This window comes from Mytilus trossulus, chromosome 5, assembly GCF_036588685.1.
Source record: "Mytilus trossulus isolate FHL-02 chromosome 5, PNRI_Mtr1.1.1.hap1, whole genome shotgun sequence".
Classification (NCBI taxonomy): Eukaryota; Metazoa; Mollusca; class Bivalvia; order Mytilida; family Mytilidae; genus Mytilus; species Mytilus trossulus.
The window spans coordinates 62,195,753-62,209,047 of record NC_086377.1 but is presented as its reverse complement, the minus strand read 5'-3'; the positions used below and the strand labels follow the sequence as shown (position 1 = coordinate 62,209,047).

At 33.5% G+C, this 13,295-nt stretch overlaps 1 protein-coding gene across 1 annotated transcript in view; it reads left to right on the top strand.

Annotated features, from left to right (window-relative positions):
• Window positions 1–10,960, top strand: part of LOC134719019 (uncharacterized) — a 34,463-nt gene extending 23,503 nt beyond the window's left edge. The window contains exon 11 of the mRNA XM_063581929.1: window positions 2,752–10,960. Within this exon, the coding sequence (XP_063437999.1) occupies window positions 2,752–5,123 (2,372 nt within the window). The 3' untranslated portion in view covers window positions 5,124–10,960. The remainder of the gene's footprint in view (window positions 1–2,751) is intronic.
• The last annotated feature ends 2,335 nt before the right edge of the window (window positions 10,961–13,295 follow it).

Sequence of the window (13,295 nt, the reverse complement as noted above, 5' to 3'; positions counted from 1 at the left end):
AACAATTGTTCTGATTGGATGACAGCAAGCGTAAAATTCTATCTCCTTGTCTGTAACTAAGGAAGCCGACATTTTTAAATTTCGGAATGTATCCGCTGTTATTTCTTCAATAATAAACAAAAAACTCACTTGTTGCGCCTAAAAATCTTCTTTTTAACAAATTTTATTACATTCTGAAGCGGCACAGAAGCCAGAAAACGCCCGTTTATGTTTGACGCCGGAAGCATACCTATGACGTCACCTAGTGTAGAGACCAAAAAAGATAACAACTTTTCGAGGAATTTTCTTTTATGAAGATTTTACACTGAAATAATGATAAATTTAATTATAAACTTGTTTTGCATTAGAATAGAGATAACTGTATTGTATTTGAAGCTTTTCAACGTCCATCGGTAGTTTTACTGTCGCAAATACCCGTTTACCTGTCTCCGCTCCGCGTCGCCATGTAAACTAAATTTGCGACAGTAAAACTACCGATGGACGTCCTTAAAGCTTCAAATACAATACAGTTATCTCTTAAATCACAATCCAAATTCAGAGCTGTATCAAGCTTGAATGTTGTGTCCATTATACTTGGCCTAACTGCTCTGGGTTCGACCTCTGTAGAGGTATAAAGCTGCACCCTGCAGAGCATCTGGTTCCTTCTGTGTTCATTAATTTGTTCATCCCTCTGTCTCACTTCAGGTTAAAGTTTTTGGTCGAGGAAGTTTTTGATGAAGTTGAAGTCTGATCAATTTGAAACCTAGTACACATATTCTCTATGATATGATCTTTCTAAAATTAATGCCAAATGATAGTTTTGATGCCAATTTCATGATCTACTGAACATAGAAAATGACATTGTGAGTGGGGCATCCATGTACTATGGACAAATTCTTGTTTTCATTCTATTGTTTTTTTAGCATCATTTTATTGGACATTTTACATTACCGATACACATCTTTTATTGGCTTTGAAGAAAAAAGCAGAATAAAAAAAACTTCTGAATATCAAAGATGAGGAAGTAAACTTTTAGAAAGAAAACTTTATAACTGGTGCTGCAATCAGAAGTGGAACAAAGGAGTAGGGGCAACAATTTAGTCTTCTGTTTCTGTCTGGTAATAGCCTCCTTCAACGAAAAGAAGATTCTGCAATATATATACATTTGTTTACTGTGGATTCATTTATTTTCGTGGGTATCAATTTCGTGGATTGCAGAAAAACTTGCATATTGGTGGATATTTGATTTAGTAGTTCACCTGTACCGACGAAAATTGGTATCCAACGAATAATAATGAATGCACAGTATATGTTTATGAAAAGTTCCATGTGCAAAGGGAGACCTCAAGTAATTCTTTGTGCTGTGACCTATTGGGAATATCTATATACTAGTGAACTACAACTTTTAAATTTAAAAAACTGGCTAAAAACAGAAGGAGCCTTCAATGCTCTAGAGATTTAAAACTAGGACCTTTAAGCAGCCTTGTGTTTATGTCTGTGGGATGTTTGGATATTTGTGTCAGTTTAAAAGTGCCATGCCACTTTCAAATTATGTTCTGATGTATTTCTTTTAAACAACTATAAGCTTTGTATATTTGAGTTCCTGGTAAATCAAAATATCGATTAGTGCTTCTGACGTTCTAAATTTATAGAGTTGTCATTATTATTTGATAATGATGACATGGATGAATATTGTTGGAAAAACCTTTGGTTTTTTTTCGGATCATTATTTTTACCAATATTTAAAAACAAGCTTGTAATGGCACAGAGGCGTGCGGCCCGTTATGTATGTTACAACTACCACAACACCAGTAGTGTTACATCCATGTTAAACGAACTACAATGGCCCTCACTCACAGACCACCGCCTCAAAACCAGACTTATTACATTCTACAAAGTTGTCCAGGGACTCATCACAATTACATCACTAGTCCTTGTACCATCAGATACTAGAACAAGAAAATTACACTCAAAAATTTCGACAAATATCCACCTCAAAAGACAGTTACAAATGGTCATTTTTTCCGCAAATAATCATCCAATGGAACATATTACCACAAGTTGTGGTAGCATGTCAATCCTTTGAAACCTATAGAGATCAGTTGACACTGTATACCAGAAGAAGAGGAAGGAGAAGAACTGTCCCAGGTTAGGAGAGGAATTGGCCCTCAATAACATGTATAGCCCCAAAAAGTCCCTAATCGAATGTTAAAACACAAAAACGAATGGACAACAACTTTTATATTCCTGACTTGGTACAGATATTTTCAAATATAGAAAATGGTGAATTGAACCTGGTTTTATAGCACTTAACCTCTCACATGTATGACAGTAGCATCAACTTCCATTATATTCACAACAATGCGTGAACAAAACAGACATAATAGGTAAAATTGTCAAAATAGTGGACAGCAGTCATTGCTGTGTCACAATCTCAATTAGAAAAAGTCTCATTATTATTCATTAGTTTACAATTTTTGTGGTTTTCAAGGTTATAACTGAACCACAAAGAGGGAAAAAAATAAAATAATATACTTTGGGATTGCCTGTAGTGTTAAGCACAACCACATAATCAAGTTTCCACAAACATACAATTTTCTTCAATCCACAAAAATTGATACCAACAAAAATAAATGGATCCACAGGATATAAATTGCTACCTATAGCAAATATAGGTGTACAGTATCTAGTGTCGGCCAACACACTAGTTCTGTCTTCATTTACTTTGATTTAAATGTATTTTGTACAGTTCTCTCCCTTTGTCTTTTCCAGATTTATGTCTCTGGTGCCAGATCAACTTTGAGAAGAAATCAGATCTACTTCATCATTTCCTTCAGCTCCATCAGGACATGTTAGTTGTCCCTGGTGAATCGGACGGTCAAGGTCAAATAGAGGGTAACTTTGCCATGCCCACTTCAACCTCTTTGTCAGCAGACGACAGCTTGGCAAGACCAATAACTGTACCAGATGTCTCTTCAACTTCCTCCGACATTATGGGGGCACCATTTGAAAATCAAGGGGATGATGATGACGACGAACCACCTGTTATTATTGATGTTATGATTAATACATCTCAGCATCAAAGTCAGATGAATGTTTATAATCAAGCATCTTCAACTGTGTCACAGTCTTACTTGCAAGAACTTCCAAGACAGCACAGAAAAAATCCTGAGATTCCAACAGACGAGCTGTCAAACACATCAACACTAAGTGCGGCAGAGAGTTTAGATTCTATTTCTAAACCTAAATATTCTTTAAACGATTTGATAAAAGCTTTAAGTCAGAGCCTTGAACAAGAGCAGGCAACCACACCTCAACTTTCTGTTATGCTTTCTCCATCTATAAAGCAGTTCAATTTGGCACAAGCCACTGCATTACAATCTGACCCAGGACTGTCGGGAATTCCTGCTACTGTGGTGACTGGAATGTCTGGGAATGTAAGAGGTAGAGGGCGTGGCAGAGGTAGGGGATCTTCTAACAGAGGGCGTGGCCGAGGACGTAGAAAGACAGCTGACATTTCTCCAGAAATGCCTTGTCTGATACCTGAGGTACCTAAGGACAGGATCTGTTATGATAATCTTCCTGAATCATCAGAATCTGGTGAAGATGAAGGCCCGCCAAAAATAACAAAAGTGCGTCCACGCAGGGCACCAAGAAGTAAACCCTCAACACCAGCCAAAAGTGTATCAAACACACCAGTTATGTCTCCCTTACCCTCAGATGAACCATTTATACCCGGTCTTTTATTTCCATCAGCAAAGTCTGTTGATCAGGCTGAGACGGGAGACCATGATGATTCATCAGACCAGGCAATTCATGTCACGGTTAAAATGTACGAAGTAAACGGGAAAACAATATATAGGTGTACCGAATGTAACAAGGAATTTTCTAAAACGTGTACTTTTGCTCGTCATGCCATGCTCCATTCTAAAATGTATCCATATCAATGTGGAATATGTGATATGAAATGTGGAGACATGCGAATTTTGCTGCGTCATTTAGACCAACATGCAGAAGATGCTGACTGCCCTTGCCAGAAATGTGACCGAATGAGCAAGGACTTTTCGGTAGAAACTCAGAAGAAAGTTAGTGCTGCATTTCATTTTAAATGTAATATATGTGGGAAAAAATTCTTCAGCGATTATGCTTGTAAAATACATGTAAATACACACAAGCGAAAAATGACATTGACATGCGATCAATGTAAATTGGAGTTCCGCTGTAATAAGATATTATCTAGGCATCGTAAAGCTGTTCATGATACACAGTTTTGTCCCGTTTGTCTTGAAACATGTACAAATTTGAACATGCACATGAGACAGCATGTGGGCTTTACTTTGTACAGGTGTGGACTATGTAGTGACGGGTTTAATAGTCGTCCTCAGCTTCACGAACATCTGAAAATACATACACAGTTAGGAGCAACTCGACCAGTATCAGGGTCTGCTTCATCGTCTGCTCCCAGATCTGTTGCCAAGGCAACCCCAAGTACTTCATTTGCTGCATCATTTCAGGAGCAGAAAATGTCAAAGATTGAAGAAATGCTTAAGGAAGAAAGAGAAGCTAAAATTGCTACAGAGACCTTGATGGCATTAGGGAACAGTGGTGATGGAATTCCAACTCTTGCTGTTCCCCCCAAAGTAGAGGAAGTTAAAAATGAACAAGGCACCAGTGGGGATCAAAGTCCAACAGATTTTATTGTTAGAACTGGGGAATATGAGGATGAAGATGGGGAAATTGATGTTCACGTCATTCCGAAGAGAAGAGGGGAACGTTTCAAGTCAAAATCTAGCGATATCAGCGAAGATAAGGATATCAGCATAGAACCTGCAGTGGCGCCCTCACCACGGCGACAGGTAGCAAGAAGATGCAAATGGCATGGAAATGATTCTTTATGTGAAAGGTGTGACGAAACTTTCGTGAAAAAAATGTCATCAAATCGTAAAAAACGATCTGCCACTAGAGGGCGACGAGGAAGCAAATCTCCAAGAAGTGATGTGAGTGATTCATTTAGACTCAACTCTGATTCACTTGACTCTCTCAAAAATTTAGGATTTACTCTGCCCCTTGCTAATTATATCTTAAAGGAAGACAGCAAGCCGGCTACTCCTGATAATTCTCAAGTGATTGAATTGTCAGATTAGGGGAGGTAATTTGATATAGATTTTAAAGGGAGATAATTTATGACAATATTGAAATTCATCGAAAAGAAATGTTTAATTACCATTTCAAAAAACTTTAAAGATTTTTAACAAAAATATTAGCACTATTTCACAGAATAATTGAAATAGTTGTCAAAGATTTCAAAGGTATCGTTAAGATACAAAAGACGGATATGAAATGATTTTAGATGTAAAGAAGTGACTTGCACTGCTATCAAAGTCATAACTTGATATAAATGTATTTTTCCTTCAACATTTCTTTTATTAGATAGAAGATTACATTCATATATTAAACGAATAATGCATTTTTTGTTTATTGTTATATATGTATGGTTAGGGTTTTTGTTACATTTATAATATATTCATAGCTGTTTGTTTATTATTCACATATTTTATCATTGTTATTATTCATACATGACATATAATATATCAATTTAAAAAAATGTAGATTTTAGTACGGTATGTATAATCATTGAATGAATTTCTGTATAAAACTTAATGTGTGATTTTTAAAGTGGAATACACAATTTGCTTAATATATAACGGGTATTAAATATCTTTATTATTAGACCATCTTGCTCCTGAATTAGTTGATTTTTTTAACAATTTTATTGAATTATTTGTTTTAAGGGCATCATTTAGACCCTTTTGATTTCACTAGTTTTCATTGCATTATTCCATTCAGGGGCATAGCTAGGTATCAAATCAACTGTAGGCACAAGTCGGCAGGGGGTTTGGGGGACGCTTAAGGCTCCCAACAGGTCCAGGGCAGAGCATTTTAGTTGCATAATTTTGTGTACAAAAATATCATTTTTACTGGTTTTTATCATGGTAATATTCATGAAGAAAAGTTCGAAGAATTAAGAATAATTTTACATTATTAATTAACACATGAATTAACGTAGTACAATAAAAAGTCTGAAGAATTTTTTTTATTACAATATGCTCAGTGTAGATCAGACTAGTTTTAGATTAAGGTCCACAGAGGGTCAAAGGAAAAGATTTTCAACTTTTTTGAACGAATCTTTTTACACTTAAAAACAATAAATTCTTCTCGTATGCTGATTGATATCATTTTTCTTATCTAAGAACCTTACACTCAAAGAAAATTGCTTTAATTTTTTTTCAATCGGCAATTTTATGTATAGGCACTTACCTAGTTGAGCCTTAGGTAGCTATGCCCCTGCCATTACAAACTTCTTGATAGAGAAAAAAATCACTAAAAACTGACATTACAAAAAAAAAAACATTTTGTTTTTGGGACTTCTTTGTAATTAATACGATCAATAAAATGAACATCAGTTATTCAAAATAATTTGAGTCAAGCAAAACAAAAACTACCATATTTGGTTGTAATTTCTATTTTTATTTTTTTATTTTTTTCCCCACATCTTTTAAGTAAAAAATGTTAAATTTATTGTTATGAGTATGTTTTGTGTATTTTTATGTAAATAATTATTATTTATAGCAGATTTTTTTTCTGAGTTTATGCCAAAAAGGAAGTATGCATACAAGTTGAGTTAATTATATTTATTTCATATAACTTGTCATGTATCGAGTATGTATGCCAAAAGAAAATAAATTGTCAGATGTGACTTACATAATATGTGCAGAAAAATTCAAAAATCTGTTTGTTGTGACACGGAACATATATACCTTTTCCAGTTGTGACTTTTTATGAAAATGTCATACATTTCAATGAAAAACAGTTTTTGGCATTATTTTATGGCAAACAAATAAGTATGTGTGTTTACTGTCACATGCTGATAAAAGGGAACAGGGTAGGCAGAATAGGAAGGGACTTTTTATTTATTTTTTATTATATTTTTACATTGAGTCTATAGGAGCAGCATTGTGACTTTAGCAGTGCTTAATAAAAAGTGGCCAAAAAACTTAAGTGGAGGGGATGAAAATTAGGGTAGGTAGGGAGGGGTACAGTAAACACACATACTTATTTTTGGCCTTAGAAAACATTTATTTGAAATGGAACATATCTCTTACATTGACCATATTAGACTGTAATTTCACGTTCTTAGGTTAAGGGCATTGTAGAAAATGCATTCATATTACATGAGGTACTTAATCTTTGTAATTGTCCATTTTAGAATCTATAGCATGTGGGCATTATAAACATAGATGTTAGACATGTAGGTTGTGAATGGGGAAAACCTCAGGATAAAACTAATAACAGGCCAGTCAAATCTTAATTAAGCAGATATGATAGATTTTCTTTCATTTCAAGGAAAACACTATTCAGTGTCCATCACATTCAAGCTATATTACATCACATTACCATAATGCTGTGGAGTGGAGAGTTGTGTCATTGGCAATCATACCACATCATATTATTTTTAAATGAAATTCCCTGTACTGACTTGGTAGAAATCTTTGAGATTAATGAGGGCCCTCATGGGGTTTTTGATTATGTGATTACTTGGCCGTTTTTTTAATGATTATTTGATTATTAAGCCAAATATTTCATGATTATTTGATTACCTAGGACTGTATTTTTAGTTTATGATTATTTGATTACTAAAGATAAGCAAATATTTAATGATTATGTGATTATATTGGCAAAAAAATGGTGATTATGTGATTACTAGGACCCCCCCCCCCCCCATGAGGGGCCTCATTAATTCTAAATTGGGTACCATTTAGGCAGCTTAGTGGTTTATACATACTTTAAATTTAGAAATTTATTGCCATATTTTTACATGTGAAAAATTGCATCAAGATACATGTCTAAAAAAAAACCTTGCATTTTAGATTTAGTAGCATTATTTGAACTCTAAATTTCTTAAAATTGCAATAATATAATTAGGCACACAAAAATTTCTGTGTGGCGTTAATGAAATAGATTGTGCTAGTAAAACTCTAAGGTGGTATGTTATATAGTAACTTAACTTTTTTCTGTATTTATGCATATTTTTGTAAATACATGTACAATGTATAACTGAAAAGTATCTGTTCTTAACATCAGATTTTGTTGGCTGGAATAATATATGTTTTATAAACATCTTATATGTTCCAAGTTTTTAAGTATATTTGAAAATCATTTTCTTTATTTCTTTGAATGTTAGATTTGTAAATTAAATTTAAAGCATCTCTGTTTTGCAAACTTTTTATCTCTTAGTTTGAAAGACTTTCATCACTTAATTGTTCAATGAATGTGTTTCAAACCTTGAACTACCCTCCACTTCTAGAAACTTTCCTAAAAGCATTTGTTTTATCAATAAATTTAAGATAATAGTTCTTCAGTCTAAACTTTCCTGTCGTTATTTTTACTGAGTTTCTTTTCATAGACAAAATCTGTTAAAAAGTTAATGTCTAGTACCCTTCAATTACATTTATGTGTCCACCAACCTTAAATCTGTACCAAAAAAAAAGGTTGTAGACTGCAGCATAACACAGTTTTTAACCCTTGGGCATTACGCTAGTAATGGAGAAAAACTACACAGGTCTTTGGAATTCTTACCCATAAATTGATAATTGTTAAAATATATAATTAAAGGTTATTATATATGTTATGTGATAACTGTTTTTGCAGTGTTGAATTGTTAATGTTTACAAAGCCTATGTTTTAATTTAAATCTGTTTTTGGAATTGATAATGTAGAATCATTTATATAGTAGTGATGCTTTAGTATGAATTTTGTATAAGATTGTTAAAAAAGCAAATATATCAAGGTAGTATGTTGCAGAATGGAAAAGCTGAAAGAAAATGAAGAATGAATTTGACAGCTTTGATTTTTTTTTAAGTCGCTATGACGGTGATTTTTCTGTCTCTGAAAGTAGGCTCATGTATAGAAAAAAGTTTTTAAAATGAATTTGATTCCACACATGTCTGTGTCCACACTTTTTCAAATGTTTCATTATTCATATTGTGATGTATAAAGGTAGCTGATTATGTTCTTTGGGCATTATTTAAGATTGTCAAACTGATTCTGGTGGAATAAGAAGTGAGTAAATGAAAGTCTTTTATTGTTTTATCTTTTGCTCTTTTGCTCCAAACAGGTCCATTTTTATTTTGTATAATAATCAGAATAAAGAGAAATAAGGTAATAAAAAAGAATTCAGAAAAATGTTTTCACACTTTGGCAGAACATCAGCTCTTTTTTTACTCTTTCATTAATCACACCAAAATAAGCATCTGACAGTAAAATATTTATCAGAATTAAGTTCAATTAATTTAAATTACACTTTTATACATTTTAAGATGCAGAATTTCAGAACCTAGAAATGTTTGGGTAGAAAATTTATCAGGCCACACAATAAAGTATGTGTGTTAACTGTCACATGCTGAAAGAAAAACAGGTTAGGAAGGTAGGCTGGTAGGGATTTTTTTAAATTTTAATTATTTTTTTTCACATTGAGTCCAAGTGAGCAAGATTGTGACTTTAACAGTGCTTAATCAAAAATGGCAAAAAAAAACTTTAGGGTATGTAGGGACACAGTAAACACACATACTTTTTGGTTTGTCTCAGTTTAAATATTATAATTGTTTGTTAAGTATTAAATTGTTCTTGTGATATAATATTGAAAAGCTACCTGCTTTAATGTTTGTTTTCAACAGGATTTTGAATGCAGTAATTTACTTTGAAAAAATGTGAAATGGACAAAAATAAAAGGGGGGATGTGATTTATCAATGCATTTTATACACATCAAAAGAAGGTATTCTATCTGAACAGTGCTATAACATCAGAATCAGTGTTGAAAGAAATGTTTTTTAAGATGTGTTCTCTTTACATTTGTATATAAATTATTTGTAGATAGATATTTTAACCCAGTGTGAGCCAAAGTCAACCTTTTTAAACTGTATTTAAGCTTGATTCATTTTGTCTGTGATTCTTTGAAGTTTCCAAAAGTCCAGCTGTATAAGTAAAAAGTCTATACTAAAAACAGAAATAGTTGATCATAACTTACTTGAAACTTAGTACACACGTTCCCAATGATATGATCATTTTAATTCTAATGCAAAATTAGAGTTTTTATACAAATTTCACAGTTCACTGAACACAGGAAATAATAGTGTGAGTGGGGCATTTCTGTAATATGGACACATTCAACAGGGTAAATTTGTAGAATTTGTTTCTTCAATGATTGTAGTCTAAAGTAGTTCTACTTCTGTAATCCCTAGCTAGTCTACACTAAGGTTATGAGTTCGAATCCTGCTCATGTAGATGCACTTGACTCCAATCTTAATTGACTAAAATTTTCAGTTTTCCTATGAAAGGTTGTGGTTTTCTCTGGGTATTCGGGCTTCCTCCACCAGGGGCGTTAAAACAACAGACATCTTTCAATCAATAATTCAAAATGAAATCAGTACAATGGTCCAAATAGATATGGGGGGTCATTATTTTTTTGCAAATTTTCAACATTATTTTTACATGCGGTGTAGATATGAAACATGTCTCTCTCCAAGCACAGGCTATGCTATTGCAGTCTGACTGGTTTATACAAAGCTGTTTATATGAGTTTCGGGAAATCTCAGACTAAAGATATTGTTGGATTTTTTATAAAGTCCCAAAGGTCCATACATAGGTATTGGCAGTTTTAGAAATCTCAGACTATAGAAAGTCCCACTGGTCCATTCAAACTGTTGGGAGCTCAGAGAATCTCAGACTTGATGAATGGCTGACTATTTTAAGATTGCATGTTGATGTTTATCTTATTTAGATAAAGAGTATTACATGTGTTCTAATATGTTTTGTCTTAAAAGATAAAGTAGTCAAAAAGATAGCTGTACATCTTTAAAATAAGGTTATAAGTATGATACCATTGTTTTGCTTCTTAGTAAAATAATAAAAGAGTGAAATATTTGTGTATTGTTTTTCTATGTAGATAGATATTAGAAGATGTGGTATGAGTGCGAGTGAGACAACTCTTCATCCAAGTCACAATTTGTTAAAAGTAAACCATTTACAGGTCAAAGTACAGCCTTCAACAGAAAGCTATGAAGGGCCCCAAATATAACTAGTGTTAAACCATTCAAACGGAAAAAAAGGTGTAGGTGTAATCTATTTCAAAAACAAGAAATGAGAAACACTTATGAAGCACATCAACAAGCAACAACCACTTAGCAACAGGTTCCTGTAGGTTTAGATTCATTCTTTGATAGGATTGCTTACCTTGTAGTAGATACTCATTCAGCTTTAAAAGGGTGTATAAAGACAAAAAGGATATCCAAACTTATTAGTCCTAATTAAACTTAGACCACCATGGCTTAAAAAAGAAAAAGACCAAGACAAACAAGAGTATTCAAAACACAACTTGGAAATTTGAAAGACTGAGCAACCAGTATACCACCAAAATACAGGGGTGATCACATGTGCTCAGAAAGGGTAAGAAGATCCTGCTCCACATGTGGCACCAATGTTAAGCAGTTGAGTTGGTGAAGTACTCCTTTGGCTCAGAGGGTCAGAACACCCACTATGGACAAGAGATCCAGATCTATAAAATAGGATTTTTCTAGTATAAGTTGTGCTTAAAAATAATTGATTGGTTGTTGTTTGTATATTATTCAGTAGCGATTGTTTCATGTGGGACTTGTTGGGGTCTAAGCCTGATGCGGGATTATTGGGGTGATATCATGACCTAGGGATGATATGAAAAATGTCATGTTATAATACATATATGTATTAATCTCTCAGATACATACAAGTACATAGTCTACAACACTACAAACGTTAGGTTTTTAACAGGTGTAGCGTCTTGAGGTATCGCCACAGAATCCTTCATTCAAAATACGAATTTTATTACTAAAACCAAATTCAAGTAAAGTTTTACCTCTTGAATCTATAATGAGTCTTGAATAGCTCTCTCCTCTTCGTGCCACATGTGGAGCAGCTTATTCTTCCAGGGATCATCCCAGTTCCTGCTTAGACTAGTTTTTGTCTAGCCTGCGACTTTTGTTGCAGAAAGCTCGACTTAGTGATAGTGATCCGGCGGCGGCGTTTGCCAACTTTTTAAAACATTAATATTTAAGAAGGTGGGAGACCTGCTTGATACTTCATACTTTGTATATAGATGCCTTATGTTACTAGTACGTAGTTTCTTAGTGTCACATATCCATTGTCCTTGGTCTCATTTTCATGGTTCAGTGAGTACTTGAAAAAAATTTAAAAATTTTGTAATGTTAATTTCTCTCTTATTATGAGTATACTAGGATAACTATATTTGGTATGTGCGTATCATGCAAGGTCCTCATACCCATCAGACAGTTTTCACTTGACCTCGACATCATTCCATGGATCAGTGAACAAGGGTTCAGTTTTGGTGTGAATTCCATATCTCCGATACTATAAGCAATAGGCCTAGTATATTCGGTGTATGGAATGATTGTAAGGTGTACATGTGTAGCTGGCAGATGTCATCTGACCTTGACCCCATTTTCATGGTTCAGTGATCAAAGTTAGGGTTTTGTCTTTAGTGTTAGATATACTCTTTATCAAGATACGAATTAACAACTGTTTAAATTTAAAAAAACTTAATTACGGTAACGCACACAAATGAGATCAGGGTCGTTTTTTTTCAAATAAATTGGTTAGAATATCATTCCGTAACATGCATGTCTAGGCACGTGTCTATACATAAAATTGAATAAGAGGTTCCTGATCTTACACTTGAATATTATGTATAGCACTTCAAAATTCTGTATACAGAAAGAATGTGCTAGGTTTGCAATATGATGGGTAATTTTTCTGAAGAAGGTAAGTAGTAATCATATTTTATTAAAGGCATTTTATGCTTCGTCAAAATGTCTTTACAAAATAGCGATTTATATAAGGTTTTGCTATTTAATAAAAAAAAAAAAGAAGATGTGGTATGATTGCCAATGAGACAACTGTCCATAAGAGACCAAAATGACAGCGACATTAACAATTATAGGTCACCGTACGGCCTTCAACAATGAGCAAAGCCCTTACCGCATAGTCAGTTATAAAAGGCCTCGATATGACAATGTAAAACAATTCAAACGAGAAAACTAACGGCCTTATTTATAAAAAAAAAAATTAACGCAAAACAAATATGTAACACATAAACCAAACAAGAAATAATTTAACCAATTTTGCCGGTCTAAATTAAGATTAAAGTAGAAGTCCATTGTATACAAATTAAGAATAGAAAAAATATAGAATCATTCAATTAAATAAG